The 23,581-nt window shown below is 29.4% G+C and overlaps 1 protein-coding gene across 1 annotated transcript; it reads left to right on the forward strand.

Annotated features, from left to right (window-relative positions):
• The first annotated feature begins 6,350 nt into the window (after positions 1–6,350).
• On the forward strand, positions 6,351–23,201 carry LOC132943585 (uncharacterized). Its single transcript, XM_061012619.1, has 11 exons — positions 6,351–6,675; positions 6,908–7,170; positions 7,280–7,610; positions 7,994–8,216; positions 8,279–8,498; positions 8,655–8,937; positions 16,939–17,331; positions 18,760–19,191; positions 20,891–21,110; positions 21,978–22,197; positions 22,500–23,201. The coding sequence occupies exons 1-11, from the start codon at positions 6,472–6,474 to the stop codon at positions 22,789–22,791; spliced, it is 3,081 nt and encodes a 1,026-aa protein (XP_060868602.1). The 5' UTR covers positions 6,351–6,471; the 3' UTR covers positions 22,792–23,201.
• The last annotated feature ends 380 nt before the right edge of the window (positions 23,202–23,581 follow it).

Raw genomic sequence — 23,581 nt, forward strand, 5'->3', positions numbered from 1 at the left:
ACTTATAGTCAGTTATTGAAATTAAGTATGGTATAGTCATTATTTTCGTGAATGGCTAAAATGGAAAACATATTTTTCAAAAAACAAAAATAAAAGTGAAATTAAATAGGGTGTGATAACGTTTAAACTAGAATAATTTATGTAAAATATATGTATAGATGTTATGACTTCGAATTTATTAGTTAGGTACTCGAATATTAGTGTATTTTACTTTATGACCCCCCCCCCCCCCAAAAAAAAAAAATGCAGAATATGACGAACCACAGTGTCAGTAACGCCGTGTCACCGTCGCCAGTGCGACAAAGGTATAAAATGTACTCATGCTACTGAGTACTCACTCACTACTCATGTCCAACATTAAATGGCTAGTCTGATGTAGTAATGTCGACTCCCGTACCATGTCGAATCAAATACTCGACCTAGTAGGCGTACATGGAGATTCGGCGGGCGTCGTATGACCCATATATAGGTCCCGGAAAATGAACGACTACCGTTTGGCGTTTTCTAAAAAAACTGAAAAAAAAACTCATATTAATTATTGCTATGCCTTACATCATAGTATTAGTACCTGCACGTAATATAAATATTATACACACGCGTATGTATATATATTAATATTATATACCGGGTTTTATCGAAAAACACTCATTATGCAGGGTAGGACAAAAAAAAGTAAAAACAAAACAAATAAATAATATAAAACAATATAAACTCAACTTTTCCCAACACAGACGGGACTATCTAAATTGTTTTTAAAAACAAAAACCAGACTCTGTGTGGACCCGGCATTATAAATTTTTTTACATAATTCCAAGTCGTTACAAAACAACATAAAAATTATATTTTTACTATGTTTTATCTTAATAATTTTTAAGTTTTTACTTTTTTTAATGACAGTATACATTTTTAATTCAAAAAAGAAAATTTTTTGTAGAGGTACCTACTTTGACGACATATCTAAATCAAATTTTGGCCGTGTACTGTAGCTTATAAGTATTTAAACATTAAACTTTAGATTAGTGAAGTAGAATGGCATAGTCGTGGGGTAGGTACTCCCCAAAATGTTGATCCACAATATGGTTTACAACAAAAAAGTCGTTTTGTGTCAACTTAAAATTATGTACAAAAACATATTATTATAAATAACGTAAACAGTTTAAATAATGAGTGTTGTTCAATAATAGTTTTTATTTTATGTATTTTATAAAATAAAACACACACATTCAGATAAAAATATGTATTTTTTATATTACATTCCTATTTAAAATATTACTACAACATCGTTATTTTTTCGATAACTTAATGTAATTCTTTAATCAAACTCTCTCATAGTCCCGCATAATTTTGTACCTACGCAAGCAACTATTACACATTTACACTAATACATTATTACAAGGTATCAAATTATATAAATATTAAAATATAAATGTGCTATTTGTATTGTAATTAGGTATCTCTAATATTTTACAACAAGTATGCCCTCGGATAAAATTTTAATGATCTGAATAGTTTACAACTTTAAGAGGTAGGTAGGTATACCTATAGATTCGATTCTAAATTATCTAATAGGTTTAGTTATCAATATCATCAACGGTTATTTTTAATAAATTAACATAATGTATAATATTAAAGTATATGTGTTTATTTAATTCACGTAACTAGCAAATTTGAGGTATACATTTATTATATACACAACGTCACATTTTTTGGCCTATCAGACGTATAGTTCTTGTATTTCCAAATCACCGTTTGGTGAAGTTGCATCTATATGGCTGCCAATGAACCAAAAGTAATACGATCACGCCGAATTCGTTACTCTCTCTTGTCCATCACATCATCGTACAGAAAAACATTGTATGTCCATTGTCCAATTAATTACCTGACCAAAACACTTATTATAATATCATTTTCAAAATATCAGAACTAGTTTCACGATAGAGTGTCATGACACACATAAACCTGAGCAAAAAAGCTAAAAGTCTGTGAGCGTTCGTGTAATTAATTTAATATTTTCATGGACCTAGCCCGTCTAGATAGACACTATCTTTAAAAATAAAAAATACATTTAATTTTCATTCAGCCAAATTGTATTGAATGAATTAACATTACTACCGACTTAGCTATACAATGATGTGACAACTTTTAGAGCAGTTTTTTTTACTTAGAGTTTTTTATACGGAGTGTTTTTGTTTGGATTGAATAGTATACTATAACAATAATAGTATAATAGTGGTTCCCATCCCATGAGCCGCGGCGGCGTGATCGAGAGTCTAAGGGACGAGAGTTTACAAAATATAAATAAAAAATTAATAATAATAATGTAGAAAAAATTGTTAAAAAAATCAACTTTATTGATTGTTAAAAACATTTTACTTCATATTGCTTGAAAGGTTTTATATGTCTGGTTAACATGTTGTTGCTTGCAATGTATATACATATCTATATAGACATATGAAAGTGTTTCGGGTGTCATCGAAAACTTCTACCGTGCCAATCATGGCACGCGTGGCACTTATTTTCTATCCCTGATCTATGCCTATAGGATAAATTTTGTTCGAATATTTAGTTAATGGGATTTCTTATTACAAAATTGATGATCTGCACAACTAAAATATAATATGTTGAGAACCACTGATTTAGATATAAAATTTCGTGTCTGAGCGTTCGATCAGATGATGAACTGCAGTATACGATGATTTGACACAATATTATTACATGAACACTAAAGAGAAAAATGAAATAATATATTAGGTTAGATAATAATATGTATTGTCGATGGTCAAAAAAGACACAATACAGTATACACACATGTGGTTATTATAATAAATTAATCGTTTAAATGTTAAAAATGTTTACTAAAAATGTACTTTAGAAGGCCAGAAATATTAAATAGTGGTACCTACAATTATTAATACGTATCTATATACATAATCTTAGGTATTATTTTTTTAAGCGGCTAGATACCTATGCGATAGCTATAATATGTAGACGGTTGTTTTCACTTCCTGGTCAGTAAACAGTGGTTCAGTTGTACATAGCAATAAACGAAATCAAAATGACCACGGCCCGCGGGTAACACGGCACGCAAATGTCCGCTCACATAAACTGAAGTTGAGCGGTTCGGGCGTATGCCGTACCAATTTCCAGAGACGGTGGACGTCTGAGTGGTGCGTGTTGTCGAACACCATGGTGTACCGGTGCTCTGGCCACCGGTGGTCGCGGCCCGCGTCGTTGTACCACCGGACCAGCGTGCGGTATGGGCGAACGTCACGGGTGTTGGCCGGTCGACGAGCAGCTAGTCCAGATACGGGTGGTCGGAGGCGCCTGTGGCCGCCGAATTGCGGGTTGATCTTGTAAACCGTGGATGACTGAAAACTTGGACGGCGGTCATGCGTGTCCAGTGATTCTACGACAACATCGTCGAACGCGAGGCCGCTGCCGGTCGGTGTGTCGTTCGTTTCAGATATGCTGCACATGATGTGTTCGTACACGCGCAACTCCACGATATAGTCTAATTTTTTACTGCATTGCCAATATAGTGATCATATGGTTCAATTGGTTGTATGAGATTGCTTGTTTGGTAAATTTTTGATGGTCAAATAAAAAAAAAAATGGTGGATAAGTGGATGTCGCTCTGCTATACAGTAGGTTACAAGTAGGTCACTGTAATGGATGGTGTTAAATTTGAATTCAATGATATAATATCATTGTATAAGAAAAATGATTCTGAGCGAAAACGGTCAGTCAGCCTATGATAGGAGCCTATGAAATAAGTATATTTGATGATATTATTGTGAATAAAGTAATTTATATAATATAACCTACCTATTTACGTGGAGCCTTGTTTTAAATTTTCAATCCTTAGCCATAAAAGTTAAACATTTTATACATTTTTAACTACAAAATAGTTAATAAATTATAAATTTGATAAATGTTGTCAAAATTTGAACTTTAAATGCTTATAAAAAAAAATTGTGCCTATGTATTTTTAATATTTTTCAACTGCAATTGAAGCATTATATCAGGAGCCTTGCATTAAATTTTCACGTTTTTTACCCAACAAATAAAATGTTATTGATATTTATAGAAAAAAAAACTAAAAAAATTGAAAACTGACATGTCCGTAAACAGCTCAAAATAAGTCAAAATAATTTCAACATTTTATGTTGTATAGAAAATGCTAATATAAACATTCAGAGAAATTTTAAAGTATCTACAGTCAATCGTTTTTTAATTAAAATAAAATAAGAAAATTGTTACATGAGAAATCGAGTGAATATCAAATGTTGTAAAAATATAAATTTCAGACGCTCATAAAAATTTAATTTAAGTTTCTTGTAGACATTTTTTTTTTGATAAAGGTAGACAAATTTATGAGTACTCTTATATTACATTTTCAAATCTTAGATTTAAAAAGAAAAGTTTTTATGAATTCTCAACTCAAAATAATTTGCTAATTTTCGTGATTTTTCCGTATGTCAAAATTTGAACTTTAAATGCTTATAAATAAAAACTGTGACTAAGGGTTTTTAATTTTTTTCATCTGCCTTTGAAACAATAACCTAGGAGCCTTCTATTAAATTTTCAAGCTTTTTTACTCAACAGATAAAATTGTATTGATATTTATAGAAAAAAATACTAAAAAAATTGAAAACTGACAATGTCCGTAAACAGCTCAAAAAGAGACAAAATATTTTCAACATTTTATGGTGTATAGAAAATGCTAATATAAACATTCAGTCAAAATGTCATGTCCCCACGGTCATTTGTTTTAGAGTTACACCAAAAACCAAAATCGATTTTCTCGAAAACAAATTTTGCGTAAAAATTCCCGTTTTTCCTTAATTTTTCTTTTGTTTTTCACGTCGCTTTTGAAAACTACTGGGAAATTTTTACTTTTGACCCCCCCAAAGTACCAACTAGATTCACTTTCCTATCAGAAAAGTTACTGATGAAGAAAATCCAAGCACTTTTACTGTCCTAAAAGGTGATGACGACACAAAAATAAAAAAATAAAAAAAAAAAACACACATCATTGTAAAATCAATACATTCATCGCTTCGCTCAGAATCTAAAATAAACATCACGTTAATTTCAAAGCTCATTTTGTGGCATTTACACCATAAAAAAAAAAAATAAAAAAAAAACACACATCATTGTAAAATCAATACATTCATCGCTTCGCTCAGAATCTAAAAGAGTAATGCCATGTACTTATGTACCTTATGCTGTTTTAAAATTAACAAACAAATGGTGAAATGCATGGTTTAAAATTAGTAAAAATGATGATAAAAATTTTTCATAATGTTTTAAATTATTATAAGTTATGGAAAAAAATAATATCATATTTTGGTAAATTTGTCATAATTTTTCTTAAAAATTAGCTATCCCTGACAAATATTCATTAAATCATTGTAAATTCAATGGAAATATTATCATGAGTATTGTACATTTGTACATACTGTATAATCACACTAATCATTACGACGAAAAGGTCGACTTATCAACCTAAAGCATGCTACACATTTATAGCGCGACCAATTTCATATGAGCAATTGACTCAAGCTCGTGGTCATTACCACCATGAACCATACAGACAGTATGTATAACAGACAGTTTCTCATCAGTTGCGCATAGTACACGCCTCGAGACGTTTGGCGACATACCCACCTGCGTGTATCTGGAATACGAGTTCAACAGGTCGACGTGGCCGTCCAGCTCTCCAGCACCGTTCACAAGCAACCGAACGACAACAGCAACGTCGACACGACGATCGACGCTGGTGCCTCAGAACGCAATTATAAAATGCTGCTGTTGTTGTGGACTAGGCATATGGCGCAGAGGTGTAATAATAACGAATAATAACGATCTAATTAACTAATGAAACGATTAAAATAATCATTTATAAATACATATATTTTTCGCCTTTGCTTGGTACTCACAATTGCTTAACTTGAAAACCTGCAGTTGTGTTTTTTTATAATGGTATCTATACGTTTTTATCTATAGCTTATATATAGGTAAGTCGTAGGTAGCACTGATTATCATACAATTAAGTACACAAACAAAATATAATAACCAACATAATAATAATGTAATAATAATTGAAAACGAATATTGCTTTGGTATTAATTTTTCTGATAACTCAACATTATGTAAACCAAAAACCTGACAAATAATATGCCTTCTCACTCACCAGTAGGTACTGTATAAAATATGAATTAGGTTACTGGTTAGTGGTTAGATTCAATGCGCTTTTCAATCGATGGCGTTTAATAAATAATAAATAAATAAATAATAATATAGGTACTTGAATCTTGATTTGTGTTATCTAATGAAACATTAATTATTGTGTATTATACATTTGTTAGAAAATATTCATCAATCAATTGAGTTTCTATTTTACCGTATACGCGTATACCTAACATAGTTTAACTCACTATAAATGTTTAAATTATATAAAATATTAAAATGCATTTCATGTTCGTTTTTTTAAATGTACACTTTACAATGACTGTTGTTTATGGAGCTCAAATATTCGCTTTCGTGCCGATATACGGACAGAGTCATTGGAACGTTATGGATGCTGTATTACAAACTCTCGTGTCAGCTGGCCACAATGTTACCGTTATAACTCCTTTTATAAAAAAAGAAAAAATTGAAAACTATACGCAGGTAGGTATGGCATTTGTCTCATTGTCTGTAGTAAAGCTATACAAGAGTACAATACTTATTACCGCTGTGGCGATGTTACATTATGTTTGTTTTCATATCATGGCACAACATTACAGCAATCAATGGTTTTTGAAATAAACTTCAATTTTATGTCAACAGTTTCATGTCAAATTCCAATGCTGAATATAATATTATGGTACCAACTAATTAGTATAATTTTATCGTTTTTAAGATAGATTCGTCTTCCTACATGATACGGTCGGCGTCGGCACCGTTCAAGTACGTAGTTGGATCTGACGGTATTCAATATTTAATCCAAACACATCTCACTTCATGCGAAGCTATTTATAAGCGTAAAGACTTCTGGACCGTGCTCGAGTCCAAAAAATATGACCTTTTCGTCACACAGTTGTTGGGCTCGGGTTGTGATTCGTACATAGCCTACAAACTACAAGTGCCGATGATCGCCGTTACTTCATCTTCCATGCAGACGTGGTACTTTCATAATCAAATTAACTAGAAGTTATTGCTTGGCTCCTTACACATAAATGTATTTATATTTTATACATTATACGTGCGTATAAACATACATCCTGTTTATTAGGTTGAACGGCGAATTTGGCAATCCTTTGATTACTTCGTACACGTCCACATTAAACGTAGCGATAGCGAGTCCTAAAACATTTTGGGATCGTTTTTTAAACACTTACGATTACGTACATTCGATTAGTCAAAGTTGGTGGTACAATCGCAATGCAACGGTAATTGGGAGAACTTATTTCGGCAAAGACGTGCCGGATTCTTACGAGCTAATGAAAAAAATATCATTAATATTCGTCAACAGCCATTTCTCTTTCAACCTACCCAGACCTTGGATGCCAAATCTTATAGAAATCGGAGGTATTCACGTAAATGATCCTAAACCATTGCCAAAAGTACGGTTTTTTTTTAATAATATTGTTTCTTATATTATATTAAGTTACACGTTTACAAAATCATCCTATCCTATTGTGTTTATTATTTTTAACGGATTATAGTTATTCCTATTACCTAAATCCAATGTTGGAATAGAACGAAGATTGAAGGATAGGAAATGTAGTGAATAGAATACAAATATTGAGAGCTAAAGTAATGATAGGCATGTTATTGATAAACATCGCCATTAGACATTTTGAGTATTATATTTTTTAGCAAAGCATCCAAAATAAATCCTTAACGTTAAAAAAATGTATGTATATAATATGAACATTGTTAAATAATCTTTTAAAACTTTCACTTTTACTGATCATTAAATACATTAATCGTGGGTATTAAATAGGATATACAACAATTTATTGACGACGCTCCAGAAGGGGTAATATATTTCTCATTTGGTTCCACTGTAAAAATGGATTCACTTCCTGCGAAAATGCAAATTTCGTTACAAGAGGCATTTTCTGAACTACCACAACGGATACTGTGGAAGTATGATGGTGAAGTAATGGAAAACCAACCAAACAATGTTATGATCAAGAAATGGTTTCCCCAAAGAGACATAATGGGTACTAGAATATTATCTCTGATAATATTATTAAGAAAATATAAATAGTTTTTTTTTTTACAGCACATTCAAAATTAAAACTATTTATTTACCATGGTGGGTTGTCTGGTATAAATGAAGCCATAATCAATCAAGTACCTATACTTGGCATACCATTATTTAGCGACCAACATAGAAACATAGCGAACGCAGTATCCTTGGGAATGGGTTTAAGTCTAGACTATAAAACAATCGATAAAAAATCAGTTCTAGCTGCTACTAAAGAAATAATCAATAACAAAAAGTAAATTACATTTTTTCAAAATAATGATTTAATAAATTCTAAAAAGTATAATTATTACGATTGATCTAAAATTATTAAATTAATAGTATATAGTTACATGTATGTATATTTATTTGTAATTTGCATTGTATAAACATATATTCTATTTATATATAGGTACAAACAAAATGTTCAAGAGTTGTATCAGTTGTTTAAAGATCGACCAATGTCTCCAAAAGCGCTGGTTGCATATTGGACCGAGTATGTAATTAAAAATAATGGAACTGAACACATGAATTCTGCATCAAACGATATGATTTGGTATCAGTATCATCCGTTAGATGTTATATTGGTCATAATATTAGTTTTAATAAGTTTATTAGCCATTGTATTGTATATTTCAATAATAATTACATGTTATATAGTTAAATGTGTTCATTTGAAACAAATTAAAACTGAATAAAGACATTTTAACCGTATGGACCTTGTTAATAATTACCAAAATTGTTTTTTTATTATGTATTATTATTATTTTATTATAGGTACATTTGAATCCTTCGGAATAGATGGAAATACTATTTTGGTCAAAATTAATTTCAATTACATTATTAAAATTTGACCATTTTTATGAAGTAGTTTTTTTTGAATATGCCTACGGTATACATTCGAAATATTATAAATATTTAGGTATAATATTATATCATAATATAATATGAACCCAATATGATACATTCATATTATGTATAGATAGGTAATCTTGATAATATTATTGTGTTCAAAAACGTTATGCAATTTATTATTTTTGATAGTCATATTTGAATATAACTTATAACTTATAAAAGCCATCTTTAGGTCACATTATTCACGATAATAAGCTAAAAAAAACGCGATTCTCGGTTATTTTATTTTTTATTATTAAGTTACATAACGATATGCATAAAAAATAATAATAAATCTATTAAATAATCAATATTTTTAACCATGCTTACTAATCAAAAATATAGATGACCAAATGGTATGTTATCCTACTCACTGAAAGTATATGATACCTATCCTAGAAATCTAAATTAAATTAGGTATCACCCAAGCTTAAAATATTATCAATAATCACAAATAAATAGTTACGAGCTACGGCTATTTAGAAAATATTATATTACCTATGTATACAAAATTACAGACTGTAAAGAAATATGTAGGTATATATTATATTATACAGTATAATATAGATCTTGCTCAAGCACCTTTAAAAGAATATATTCGTATTTTCGATTTTGTTTATAAATTATGGGTGGTCATATTATTTATGTCATAAATCTATGTTATTGCTTGTATGATTTGTGACTTTTCAAGTAACAGATCCAACGATAAAAATACCAAGATATTAATAGTATGGACTATATGGTATAAATACTTAATCACACTTCTAACGCGTTGCTTGTGAATTTATTCTTTCCGAATTTCTTAAGTTCACATGTTTTTTTTTCCGGGTGATTAGTAGATTTCTGTCCAGAAATATACTTAATACTTGGGTATAAAAGTTATACGATTGTATGTCAGTATAACAAAAGTATATAATATATATTTCTATTTTTTTACGCTCCAAAGTTTAAACTATTGCAAAATCTACAGGGGGGATTATATGTGATTTTTTCGATATGTTATATTATACACTATACGGAGTAAGTAAATAATAATGAATAACGATTAATGTCATTAGAAAACGATTAAATAAACAATTATTCAAAAAGATTGTTATAAAGTAAATATATTATATAATATGTAAATTCGATATGGCACGAACAAATTGTAACGTGGCCTTCTCAGGTCTAATTCAATAAAACATGTCATATCATTACTTGGTGAAGTTCTTCCGGTGGATATTCGCTATTCGAAAATTTATAATAGTGTATAAAATACATAGAATGCATGTCCACTTGTATGCTGTAAGAAAATCCTGCAAGTACAAACAAAAAAATACTATCAAAGTATCACATATATTAAACAGATATCCCATTGGTGTGTATTTAGGTACCTATATCTATATTTGTGTTATGTATACTTTATGTTTCGAGTATACATAACTGTACCCAATGAGAATAGTTAAAATAACGAACAAATATTTCATTGTATAATTATTGTATTATACCAATAGTCATCACTTATATATTAAAATATTATCATATAACAAACTACGTTACGCATATTATTTAGAAAAAAACTATGACAGTACAGCACGCAGTTAAATTATAAAAGTTTGTATATAGTTCATTGAGCTATATATAATATTGTTATCATAGATAGTAGGTACCATAATATTTAAATACCATTTCTCGAATATAATTTAGTAGGTATAATAAAATGTAAAAATGAAAAAAAAATACGATATTGAAAGCTGTTGATACTTGATGTACGTGTTGTTCTTACCAACAAATATCTAATTCAAATATATAATTCTAGTTATATAGTTATATATTCTTTCTCACTTCTGAAAAGGCCACCCTCAGAGGGCCCTGTATATGTTGACCGTGCCTCCTCTCGCTTTACAAGATATACCTACTACGTTATACAAACACCCAATTATTTAAATCACAGATTTACCATTTACGATTTAAGAAATATTTTCTAAAGCCCCCACGATATATTTCTACGGACGGCCTTGCCTCTAAAGGCTCTTCATATTTTGTGGTTCTGCTGCAATTGTATAATATAGTGACCAGTGAAACTGGTTCGATAACACCTTGTTTTAAAATCACGCCAAGTGACCGGTAGCCGACTGACGTATAATATAGGTAGTATTTTGCCTATGATCATAGCCTATGATAGTAGTTGCCTATTACAAATTTCAACGTCAAGGTCACTAATAATTATTGCGACGTTTTACTTATTTTTTAGGAACTCATGGCAAGCACATATTATATTATATTACTTTCAATACTAAAGCACATCAAATCTAAACTAATACCACGTGAAGACATTATATGACGCGGAAGGCCTGGTAGGGGAACCTGTGTGTTATCCTTGTCAAGCCCAACCTCCCGCGATTCGTCGCTAGTTGAAAATAACAGTAATAATAATATAATTATATATACGAGTACGACAGCGCACCGTCGACGGTCCGCGTGAACTGCATTAGTGTGTGTCCGTGATTCGGCTGCACTAGGCTGTTTTTTATTGGGATAATACTTGTACAGATAGTTTTTTTTTTTAAATTGTATTTATTTTTTATTTCACGCGCTCTTATCGACACCGAACAGCGCTTTTTTTTATCCCGCATAGGTCGTAGAAGAAAATAATAATATGTATTATAACCTATGATCGTTACATCACCATTCACGGACAATCGTCGTAAGACCGCGTTTGTAATTTTTGCGCAGACGCTGTTGCTAGCGCCGTATACTCGCTGTTATTATCTCACTGGCATCTGTTGAAACGTAAGTAGAACTTAAATTAATCACAAGTCAATATATTATCAGGTACACGACTATAAAACATATTTTATTTATGAAAAATTAAATTTTTTTAAAGTAAACTCATAAAGTCATAACTGCATTTATTAAATATCAAATAGGGTTTACCTTTTACAGTTTACATTTTATTATTTTAACTAGGCAAATGAATAATTATAGTATAGGTATAAATTATACTATCAAATAATTGACTAGTCCCCAATTTGAGCGGTGAGTGTTCTTTGCTTCGTTTTTTAACCCCTATAGATTGCTATAGGATGGATCACATGAATTTTGCGTAGGCTCTCGAAAATTGAATAGTTATTTTGATAATATATGAAGTTGAAAGGAATAAGATTTAAAAAATAAATACAATTTCTATAGACTAGCCAATCCGCAATGCGTTGTTATACAATTTTGTCTTTCAATAAAAGAAAATAATTTTTAATGAATTATTTGTTATTTTAATGCACAACAAAATGCAATGTCCGTCTGTGTTTAAAGCTTATAGGCTCAAAAACTAGTCGACCAATTTTGACGGAAGTTTCAGAGATTGTTTTTAAATATATCACGAAAGTTTAGAGAGTAGTTAGAACGACGATCGAAAATATACTAAGTGCTATATCCAATCCACCACAGGTGGATTTCTCATCCCAGTCAAATTTGTTAACAAATCGAGGTACATCGATGCTAATTTGCACTAAATCTAAACATCTACATTAAAACTAAGATAAACCATACACCAATGTAGTGCCATATTTTATTTTATTTTTTCACTTTATCCAGGTCAAAGTCTATTTGATTGATAAATTTAGTGTAATAATTAATAATCGATTTTCCGATTTAATGATCTTACAAACAATATTGTAACAGAAACCTAACCTACTAATGATTTTTTTCCTTACGAACAGTGGCTGACACATTTTTCCGTACATGTTTTACTCTACACTGTTTTTAATTTATGAAGACTAAGACTATCAGAATGAGATATTCTGTATGATCCACGTACATAAAATATATAATCTTAGACCTAGTTGTTACATTATTACATTTAAACTAATTTTTATATTATTACCCATTTGAAAATATTTTTTTTAAGGTTTAGTAAAACACTAACACATTAAGCAGGAATTTAAAAAAAATTGTTTACTTCCATAAATATGTTTAAATCGTAAAATAAATTTATTTTAATTTAATCATTTAAAAATAATAACTTTAAACTGTGTAATAATAAAAACTGAATAAATTATAGTAAATGTTCACTAATCAGAAGTTATTATATTATTAATCGTTAATATATTTTTAAAAACTAATTTATAATATTATGTAAGTTAACATTTCAAAGTACCTACTACCTACTACCTACAGCTATACAAGATGATTTTTTTAAAGGCTATTGTTTAAGGATTATTTTCGTGGTTGCGAAAAATTGAATTCTTAACGAGTAATTAATTAGTTTATTATAAGTATTTAACGTTTATATTAGCGGAGTAGTGAACCAATATTTTGCGGAGTACCCCTAAACCACACACTACTTGTCTCATCAAAACTTATAAGTAAATAAGTTATAATGAGTTTATTATTAACTAAGTAATTGTTCAAAATTATATTTTAATTTATAGAAATTCTCATAAAAATATTCTGTTTGGAAATATGAAAATAAAAAAGGAAGAAAGTATAAACTTCCTACATAGGTAACCGCTCTGCTATATATGTACCTACAGTATGTGAGTCCTAGTTATTAGTTATTAGTTTATTACTTATTATATATGTACTATATATACCTATATATATAATATATAGTTATAACTTACATCAATATTTAAACATAAAATTCTAAATCATCATTTCAGTAACGAACAATGATGTATGGTAACAATTTATTTTTGATACCTACAAATTTTATCATCATGATATTTACGATGGATATAAATAATTAATAACATAACTTCACAATTTTATACCTATCTTAAAAGTGATTAAAACAGATGATGACCAATCGAAGAAATTACATTTACCTACACTAGCAATTTTTTATAAATAATTCATATTGTAAATAAAAATCAATTTTATTGTACCTGATATGCCCCGCACCTAAATTTAAGAAAATGACTTATTCGGTGACGATGATTTTACCCTCTTATATTTATTTTACATGTAAAGTGTATTTATCTTAATTAATCCAAATTATAGGTATAATATGGTAACCGAATAAAATTAAGAAAAACGTTAATTTTATTATTATTCAAACAAATATTCAGTTTAAATGTGTGTAGTATCAAATTTATAACAATTAATTAATTATTATTTTAACTTATTTCGCTATTTTTATAATGTTCAACTTCATTACATAAATTATACATTTTACTATAATACTATTGGTTATGCATGCCAACTACCTACTACTACCAATTACCTACATTCTAATAATTAGTAATAATAATAAACTAGCGAGTTTTGTTAACGAATTCAATTTCTGTACAAACTCATTGCCGTAGTAGGATTATATTATATTTGTAAGCCAATTTCAATTAGCTTTCTGAAAGCTCTATATTTATTTGCCAATACCATATAATTCAAAATTACATTGATTATAGTGAAAACAGTTTTCCGTAGTTTGAACGCTTTAATCAAAATCGTTTAAAATGTTACATATTGTAAGGTACCAATCGTTTTGAAAATATAAATATTGACTTAATAACTAAATAATATTTGTTAGGTATATGTACAATGTACACAAGTCGTTAAAATACTCAATCACATAATGTTAGTACATTATATATAAAATTAAGTAACTTAAGACATAAGACATAAGTAACGTAATTATAAAGCCAAATAATAAATTTCATATAGTTGAATCTTTGATAAGGAAATCATATTTAAAAATAAACCATTGTTGATTGTATTATATAATAAAGAATAAAATGAAATTCATTATACAGTCATACAAATAAATAACAGTGATAAGGAAACATACCTATTTTTTCGTCGTAGGTAGGTACACATAATAATTGTCTCAATAGTACCTACCCAATTCATTTTCAAACAGAACAAATATTAGCAGAGGGCATTTTTAAATGTCTTAAATTTTAAATAAAATAAATAATAATTCACCAGGTAAATAAAATGTAAGGTAATTGAAGTATAATCACGTAATATTTGAAATTTGAATGTCAAAAAGACACATTTCGATAATGGTGGCGCAAGGATTGTATAGTGGTGAATATTCATTGATAAACGAAAAGAATCTTCTCAAAATTCTCACATTCTAATAGAATTTTTTTATTTTTATATCCAAAAGACCAAAAGTCCTATACCGTATATCAACAATAATTTTTGATAGATTTGAGATGTCGATTCAGAGAAATAAAACTATGGTTGACCTTATTATAGGTAGGTAGTAAATTAATTAAATTAATAATATTATTTATTTATTGTAATAGGTAAAATACTAAAATCTATATAACTATAAAGGTCGAAAGTTATCATATTTATCATATTATCATATAAAATTGCGTACAAAGTGTTGATAGTTTAGTATAGGTACCATTTTTTTTTCCTGTATTATCGAGGACCGGGGAGGGAACCGCGATTCGCATTACAGCTCCCCGGACCCAATCGTTTATTGACAAAAACAACTAGTTATCAATTACATCTATAGCTTATGCCCCCGCGACCTGGCAAACTATATGCGTCCACCAGGCAGACGGCCCGAGGGGGAAGGCTTACAGTCAAAATAGGTACCTACCGGTAATCAGTTTATGACGAAATAGTATATTTTTCGTGTAACTCAATAATACGAATAACAGAAGATACTTGAAATTTCCATGTTATTATCTTATATATATTATGATAACATTTTCAACATAATTTGTATATTTTTGAGCTTTTTATAAACATTTAATATTTTTTTAGTTTTTATCTAAAAATTACGATAAAAAAATGTTCTTGGGTTAATAAGTTTGAGAAGTTAATATAAAGTTCCTCGTAAGTTGAAATTATAGTAGCTTAATAATATTAAATATATTATATACGTACCATTTTTTTATAGGTATTAGAATTTCAAGTTTTAAGAAAATTCATCAAAATCATGAAAATTTGCAGTTAAAAATGTTTAAGATGTACCTACAATTTTTAAAAGCTAAAAATTGAAAATTTAAAGCAAGATTTTTTTATAAGTAGTTTATACTATAACAAAAAATTTAAAAAAATATATATTAATACATACATTTCTTAATAGACATTTTAATCTAAAATTACGACGAAATTATATATTTTGCTGTAATTTAAAATACTATTCGTGATTCTTGAAACTTTTAAAGTTTAATATTATTATATTTTATACAGACAGTAACATTTTTAAACTCAATGTTTTCGGCAAAAATTAATTTAAGCTTTAGTTAGCTTTGATACAAAGATTGTATTAGCAAAATAAATTACTTTAATAGCAATAATATTATAAAATATACTTATGACCGTATTATACCAATTTATGTGTCAAATAAGACATAGTTTAACATGTCTTAAGTGACACATACATTTACTATGAATATCTTACGTTGAAGCCTAATAGAATATGGCTCTGTTTTTGCAATATAGGTATACCACGGTATAGATATATTGGTAAAATGATATACACAAAGAATAGGTGTTGAGACAACACTGTCAATCGGGATCATATACTAGGAGGCGACTAGGGGATGATACTATTTCAAAGATTCTATAATCTTGTCTATATTAGTTTATTAACATCAAAACGTAACACTTAGTCTCGAAAAAGAACACTCACCAATACAATATACTTAATAATACGATTACGGTTTATGACTTTTTAAATGAAATTACAATTTTAATAACAATGATTATGACTCAAATAGACGGCTACTATTTGCGTCTAGCCCAACCATGATTTCAGTTCCTAGACCCACCCCTTTGCGCTTTGGTCTACATCGCGATATTATAATTTAGATACCCATATTTTATAACATTACGTCATAATTTATTTACTTGCGCAGATGAAGTACGTCGGGCTGCTCCTGTTGGCCGTCCTGGGCGCGCTGTCCGCCACTGACGGCGCCAACATCCTAGGCGTGTTCCCCATCAACGGCCGCAGCCACTGGGTGGTGTACGAGAGCCTGATGAAGGCCCTGGCGGCGCGTGGCCACAACGTGACGGTGATCACGGCGTTCCCGCAGAAATCGCCGCTGGCCAACTACACGGACGTCGACGTGTCTGGGACGTTGCCGTCCGCGGTGAACACGGTCGGCATCGAAATGGTGCTTAAATACCTGGCCAGTGTGTTCGCTAACCAATGGTTCATCGCTGACCATCAAATGAATATCTGTCGGAAGACCCAGAAGCTGCCCGAGGTGCAAGCGCTACTCCAAAGCGGCATCAAGTTCGATGCGGTCAGTGCGATTTTATTATTTTTCACTCATCGTCGTATCATTATTATACGATAATATAATAATATATCTTGTGTACCAGAAATTCTAAACCATATGGTCGTGACCCAAAATTGGGTCGTGAATAATTTTGAGTGGGTCGCCGAAAATTAATTATAACAAATATTATTATAATATGAGAAAAATAATTAAATATAAATTAAGAAAAATAGATTATTTTAGCTATGGTAATTTAAAAAAATTAAGTGGTGGGAAGGTGGGTAACTATAGTCCCACATTAAACATTATTTTCAAAAAGGTCACATGAAAAATTGGGTAAATGTCTAGGGTCGATTGTCTTCGTCATCGCGAAATAACAGCTTTCATAGCACCTGTAATTATATAATTTTTTTTGTTATATGATGTAACGTGTGACGACAACATAATATATGTCTATATTTATAATTTCATAATCTAAAGCATCTAAATAATATGTAGTGTTACAACTTAACAAGTACTTATAGGTAGGTAGTTCAAACTATGTAAAAATATTTATTTGAAAAACACAAATATTTAACAGTTATGGGTGTCAGCTGTTTATTAAAAAAATCTTAAATCACTTAGTATATGCAGTTACAGTATTACATTAAAATGTATTTAATTTAAAGTATAATGCTGTATAATTTCACTCGGAGACGAATTATCCGTCAAAATGTAACCTTTATAAATTCACAATTATTTCTCTCATTATAACACGCATATGCGTGTAACGTGTGATTTTCTAGAACGGTAAAAACTTAATTATAATTCGAAATTACTTAAGCCGCATACGAGTATACGACATAATACAATATATTTAAGAAGAAAATAATTAAATGAATTATGTATAGGAAATATAAAACTAACTAAATGAATAGACCGCATTAATAGTATAAAGATTATATTATTTTTGTATAATATTTTGTAGTAGAAAACGTTGTACTACAAGACGTTGTTTGGTTTGAACTTTGAAACAAATACTAGAATTTTAATAAAATTATTGCAGTATAGAATATTGTTATTATAGAAGTATACATCACAACCAATAGACCTCTTTAAATCATTTTTGGCATTACCTAACTAATAAGGATAATCAGTTTCAAAATTCTAGTATAATGTTTCAACTTTTCATATTTAGATAGTATGGAGACTACTGATTCAATACTATATACATTCAATATTAATTTAGGATGGAATAATAATAAAATGTAATTTTAAGAAATTAAAATATGTTACACGATAAATGTGTACTATATATGAAAAGTAATGGACTAATGGACTACGGTGTAAAGAAAACAATAGTTTTCAAATCTTTTAATACTTCTATGTTTCATTTAAATTGTTTGTTTATTTGTTTCGATACTTACTTATTAAATTCAAAGCAACGATAATGATTATTATTTTTGTTTTTAGGTTTTCACAGAAATATTTGGAGCTGATTGTGATGTTGGATATGCTTACCATTTCAAGGCACCCCTATTGTCCGTTATGTCCAGCTCACATCTGCCTTGGAGCTACGACCGTGTGGGTGGCCCAGACAACCCGTCGTACATACCAACGATCGTAACAAGAGCCGCTGGAAAGATGAACTTTAAAGAACGTATGATCAACACTTTGTACTATATATACTTTAAAATAGCGTGGAAGTATTACAGTGAGTGGCCAGCAAATGAACTGTTGAAAGAGAACTTTGGACCGGACACACCTCACATCAACGAAATAGTTTACAACACTTCCATGGTGTTTGTCAACGGCCACTTTTCCTTGGACGGACCACGGCCTCTAGTTCCCAACATGGTGGAAATTGGTGGCATACATGTTAAACCCCCCAGACCCATACCCAAGGTAAATACACACCACTCAATAAAATGTATACAAATAAATATTTTGTTTTTATTTTAAATTGAACGCGGTCCAAAGAATTTAATAACTAAAAAAAACTGATCAGGATATAGGTTCCTATAGACTCTGCAAATACAAGGTGTTAGGCATTCGTCTAACTCCACTCACCACGGTGCATAGAGTGATTTATTGAAAGAAAAACTCGAATCTTTTTGATCAATTCTTGAACAATAAAAGAACATCACTATTCACTATTCGCTGTCAAACCAATACATCCCACGCTTAACTCATTATTATAAAAATCTCTAAATACTTGAACGAATAATAATTTATCCACTAGTTCAAATAATATTTAAATTAAATGAAAATTGATATTAATACTTCAAAAATATTTCATAAGCTAAATCTAAATACAATTTTACATAAATATCATATTTATTTTAACAGATTTTCAAAATAAAATAAATAGGTAGGCTTGAATTAGGTAGGTTCCATGTGGCAGGTACCTATGCAATTAAATTACATAAAACATTTGCAATAATTATTTATATTTATAACAATAAATAAGTCCAATAAACAATACATTTTTTTAAATAATAGTAGGTACACTTTTAATACCTAGTTCAAATATTTCTGTATTATGTAATTCGTAATATGATAAAAATAAGTTTAACTTTTTTAATATATTAAATTACTTTATGTGGTTTTGAAACAAGGTAATAACTAATAAAGTACTATTACTCAATTTCAAAACAAAGCAGTGGACAAATCACATTCTCATAAACTCACAATCTATACTAAAGTCAATAACATTAAATCATGCAAATACATGAAGAAAAAAAAGAATTGTGTAAATATACGTAATATGTACCCGATGTTAATAATAAAAATAAAATAAACATCTGTACTTACTTATAAACGTGCATGGTGTCTATGAAAAACTAAAAAATCCTTAAAACCAATACTATAATTTCATAAGAAAAACAAAACCATAGCGTACTAGGTACTATAAGCAAGAGCTCAAATAGTTAATTATCTAGTACTTACCAACTCATAATATACATTATAATTTATAATGAAAATTAACAATATTATTAAGAGGACGTCGCACCCACACATGTTGTCTCCGTCTTACACGTGTTGGACATAGCAAATTTTACGCTCAGCAGATCACGTTTAGCCCGTTAATTTTAAAATTAGAGTGAATTGACCTCTTATAAAACTTAAAGTTAAGAATGTTATCTAGGGCATCTCATCGGCTTTTTGTTAAATTTTAATTTTAAATCGAGTTATGAGCATTAAAAGATGTATAAACAATTTACAATTTTAAAATACTCATAATTCACTTTAAAACTGAAATATAACAAAAAGCCGATGAGATGTCCCTAAGTAATAGATCACTTGTTAGTATCTATCTACTATAGCCCACCCCAAAAATTATTTCATATACGCCACTGCTAGTTAGTAATTGACTATGTGAAAAATACACATACTATTATACGCACACCTACTAATAGTACGTGCAACTATAAAGTGATATTATACTTATACGTCATGTTACATGTGTAACATAAATTACTATAAAATAACAACTACAATACATGTGAATTAACACTTATTCAGTGACTCACTTACATTTAGGTATTGTATCTTATTAACAATGTCTTTAATAATTACTAATTTATAGTATTTTTGTAAATAGGACATATTGAAGTTCATCGAAGACTCACCGAATGGAGTTATGTTTTTCACGTTTGGGTCTCTTATTCGTATATCTACACTACCACCAAATGTATTGCAAATGTTTAAGGATGTATTCGCAAAATTACCTATCAGAGTCTTGTGGAAATACGAAGAAGAAATGCCAGACAAACCTGATAACGTTTACATAAGCAAATGGATGCCTCAAAGAGACATTTTGAGTATGTAATAAGACAATAATTTAATGATTTATATAATAGTATATAATACATGTAAACTGTAAAGGGAGATATTATGACGTAATTTCAGATGTTAAAAGGCCCCTCCAAATTCACCATGCATATCTGTAGGTACTGCATGCAGAGTGATTCACCAACCATGCTCACTCCTATTTTATCCATTACAATGAATTAATGAAAATTTTGATTTTTTGAATAATTATTTAGTATACTTAAAGACTATATTTTCAGATACTTAGTTTTTTAATACCATTTAAAGAGTGTCCTGTAAAGGAGGTACAAAATTAATTCGAGAACCACCATTTTTTGAAATTTGAACAGTTTATTTAACTTGTATACAGTGATTCTTTTATCATTGAACACTCACTATTTAAAAATATTATTTTACATAGTTTCAAGTCGTTTACAAAACAACGTTTTTATTAAAAAATTATATTTTTTATCCTTATAATTTTTTAAGTTTTTCACTTTTTTGAATGATAACATAGAGTTTTAATTTCATATTCCAAAGTAGAATATTTATCTAAGTATTTCGAAACATAAAAATCAAATTTAGGGCGAGTAGTTTATGAGTTATAAGTATTTACAATTTTGATAAGCGGAGTGGAGTAGTACCGGGTTACCTCGTGAAATGTTTGTTCACTACTCCGCTCATATAAAAATTCCGGTTTTAGGGGGGCAGTGAAATGCAAATATGAACAAATAGGGGTAAGCATGCACATTGCTTGGTGAATCTCTCTGTGTATTATAAATTACTGTTATATATGAACCTAAATCAAAAGATGATTCATACGTATAACGGCTATAACGTTTATTATGAACACAATTAAATACAGTTTTTAATTTTAGGTCATCCAAAAGTACGACTGTTTATGACCCACGGTGGATTGTTAGGGATCATAGAAGCTGTACATTCGGCGGTACCTGTCGTAGGCATTCCATTTTTCTTCGATCAACCTAGAAATATATTAAAACTGGTACAACAAGGTTCAGGTATTATATTGGACTATGAATCTATGACGAATGATATTCTATACAACGCTATTACGACAATAGTTAACAATAACAGGTGAGATTGTAAACACAAGAATTATTATAGTCATTACGACATTACCTACTTTATTATGTTTCCATAATATTACTATCCATTTTCATTTGTTTAAAATAGAAATCACCAATACATAATAGTGTAGGTATACCTACATCATTCGATTACTTTAAATTAAAATAATCGTTGACGTGAACATTTTACAACTTTTTAAAATCATTACAAAACGATAAAATCATGATAAATTAATTTTATATGTATTCAAATATTGTAATTACTTATTTTAATCCAATATAATATAATCGTACACATATTTTTTCCAGTTACGCAATAAATGCGAACAAACTAGCAAAACGGTTCAAAGACAGACCATTGAACGCAACCGAAACGGCCGTCTACTGGACAGAGTACGTAATAAGACACAAAGGGGCGAAACATTTGAGAACCGCGGCCGTTGGAATGCCTTGGTGGAAGTATTACTTAGTAGATGTCATCGGTTTCATCTTGCTCATCATTTTTGTTGTATTGTATCTAATTTACTTTGTGCTCAAAGCTATCTACAAGAAATTATTCAAGAAGACCGTGGTACCCAAAAAGAAAGAAAAGAAAAATTGATACATTCAATTCGTCTAAATTGTACCTGAATAAAATACAAATGGTACAAAATTGTTTAACCCTATTTATTCTTGTGATACGTTTTTCTTCAACGGTGTGAGTTGAAATAGTTTCTATCAATATTCTATAAGTACTTGGTGTCTAGACCATACTCATATCAAGGATACATGAATATTGTTTTACCAAATCCGTTAAATTTAAATTGTATACTATTTATTAAGTTTTAACTATATTCTATAATAAAATTATGTACTATCTTTTGAATAATTTTCATTAATACCGATAAATACTTACTACTGTAGTAGGTACCTACTGTGAACAAATTGCATATTATGCTTACCTATCTCATATCTGAATGTTTTAATCTTGTACACAATTTTTCGAATAAAATTATCTATAAAAAAAAATAACTACCTACAAGTGTATTTTATAGTTTTGAAAATGAAAATACTATTTACTACAATAAGTTATGTATGCATTTATTTCATTTTTAAATATTCTTTATATGTGGTTATATGATCAAATTTTCTAAATAAAAATATTTTTAATATACCTATACAATTTAATACAATTTGAGATAATGTCTATACAATCAAAAACATATTAATACAAATTTTAATTTAGAGTAAACAAAAATTCTGAAATTTAGTACAGAAATAAAGTTTGTAAGTTCACTGTTCTGATGAAAGTATTTTAAGTAATTTTTCTTGTTCGGTAAATTCCATCATGCATATTGAATATGCTAATAAAAATTGATGGTAATTTCCAAATCGATATGGCCTCGTTTTTT

Source organism: Metopolophium dirhodum, chromosome 4, assembly GCF_019925205.1.
Source record: "Metopolophium dirhodum isolate CAU chromosome 4, ASM1992520v1, whole genome shotgun sequence".
NCBI lineage: Eukaryota > Metazoa > Arthropoda > Insecta > Hemiptera > Aphididae > Metopolophium > Metopolophium dirhodum.

What these genes read in the sequence shown, in the direction of transcription:
- LOC132943585 (XM_061012619.1), top strand. Translation starts at nt 6,472, where the DNA reads ATGCATTTCATGTTCGTTTTTTTAAATGTACACTTTACAATGACTGTT. An exon ending in TGAAACAAATTAAAACTGAA is followed by an intron (nt 8,938 to 16,938) that starts TAAAGACATTTT and finishes TTACTTGCGCAG; the next exon opens with ATGAAGTACGTCGGGCTGCT. An exon ending in CCCCCAGACCCATACCCAAG is followed by an intron (nt 19,192 to 20,890) that starts GTAAATACACAC and finishes TTTTGTAAATAG; the next exon opens with GACATATTGAAGTTCATCGA.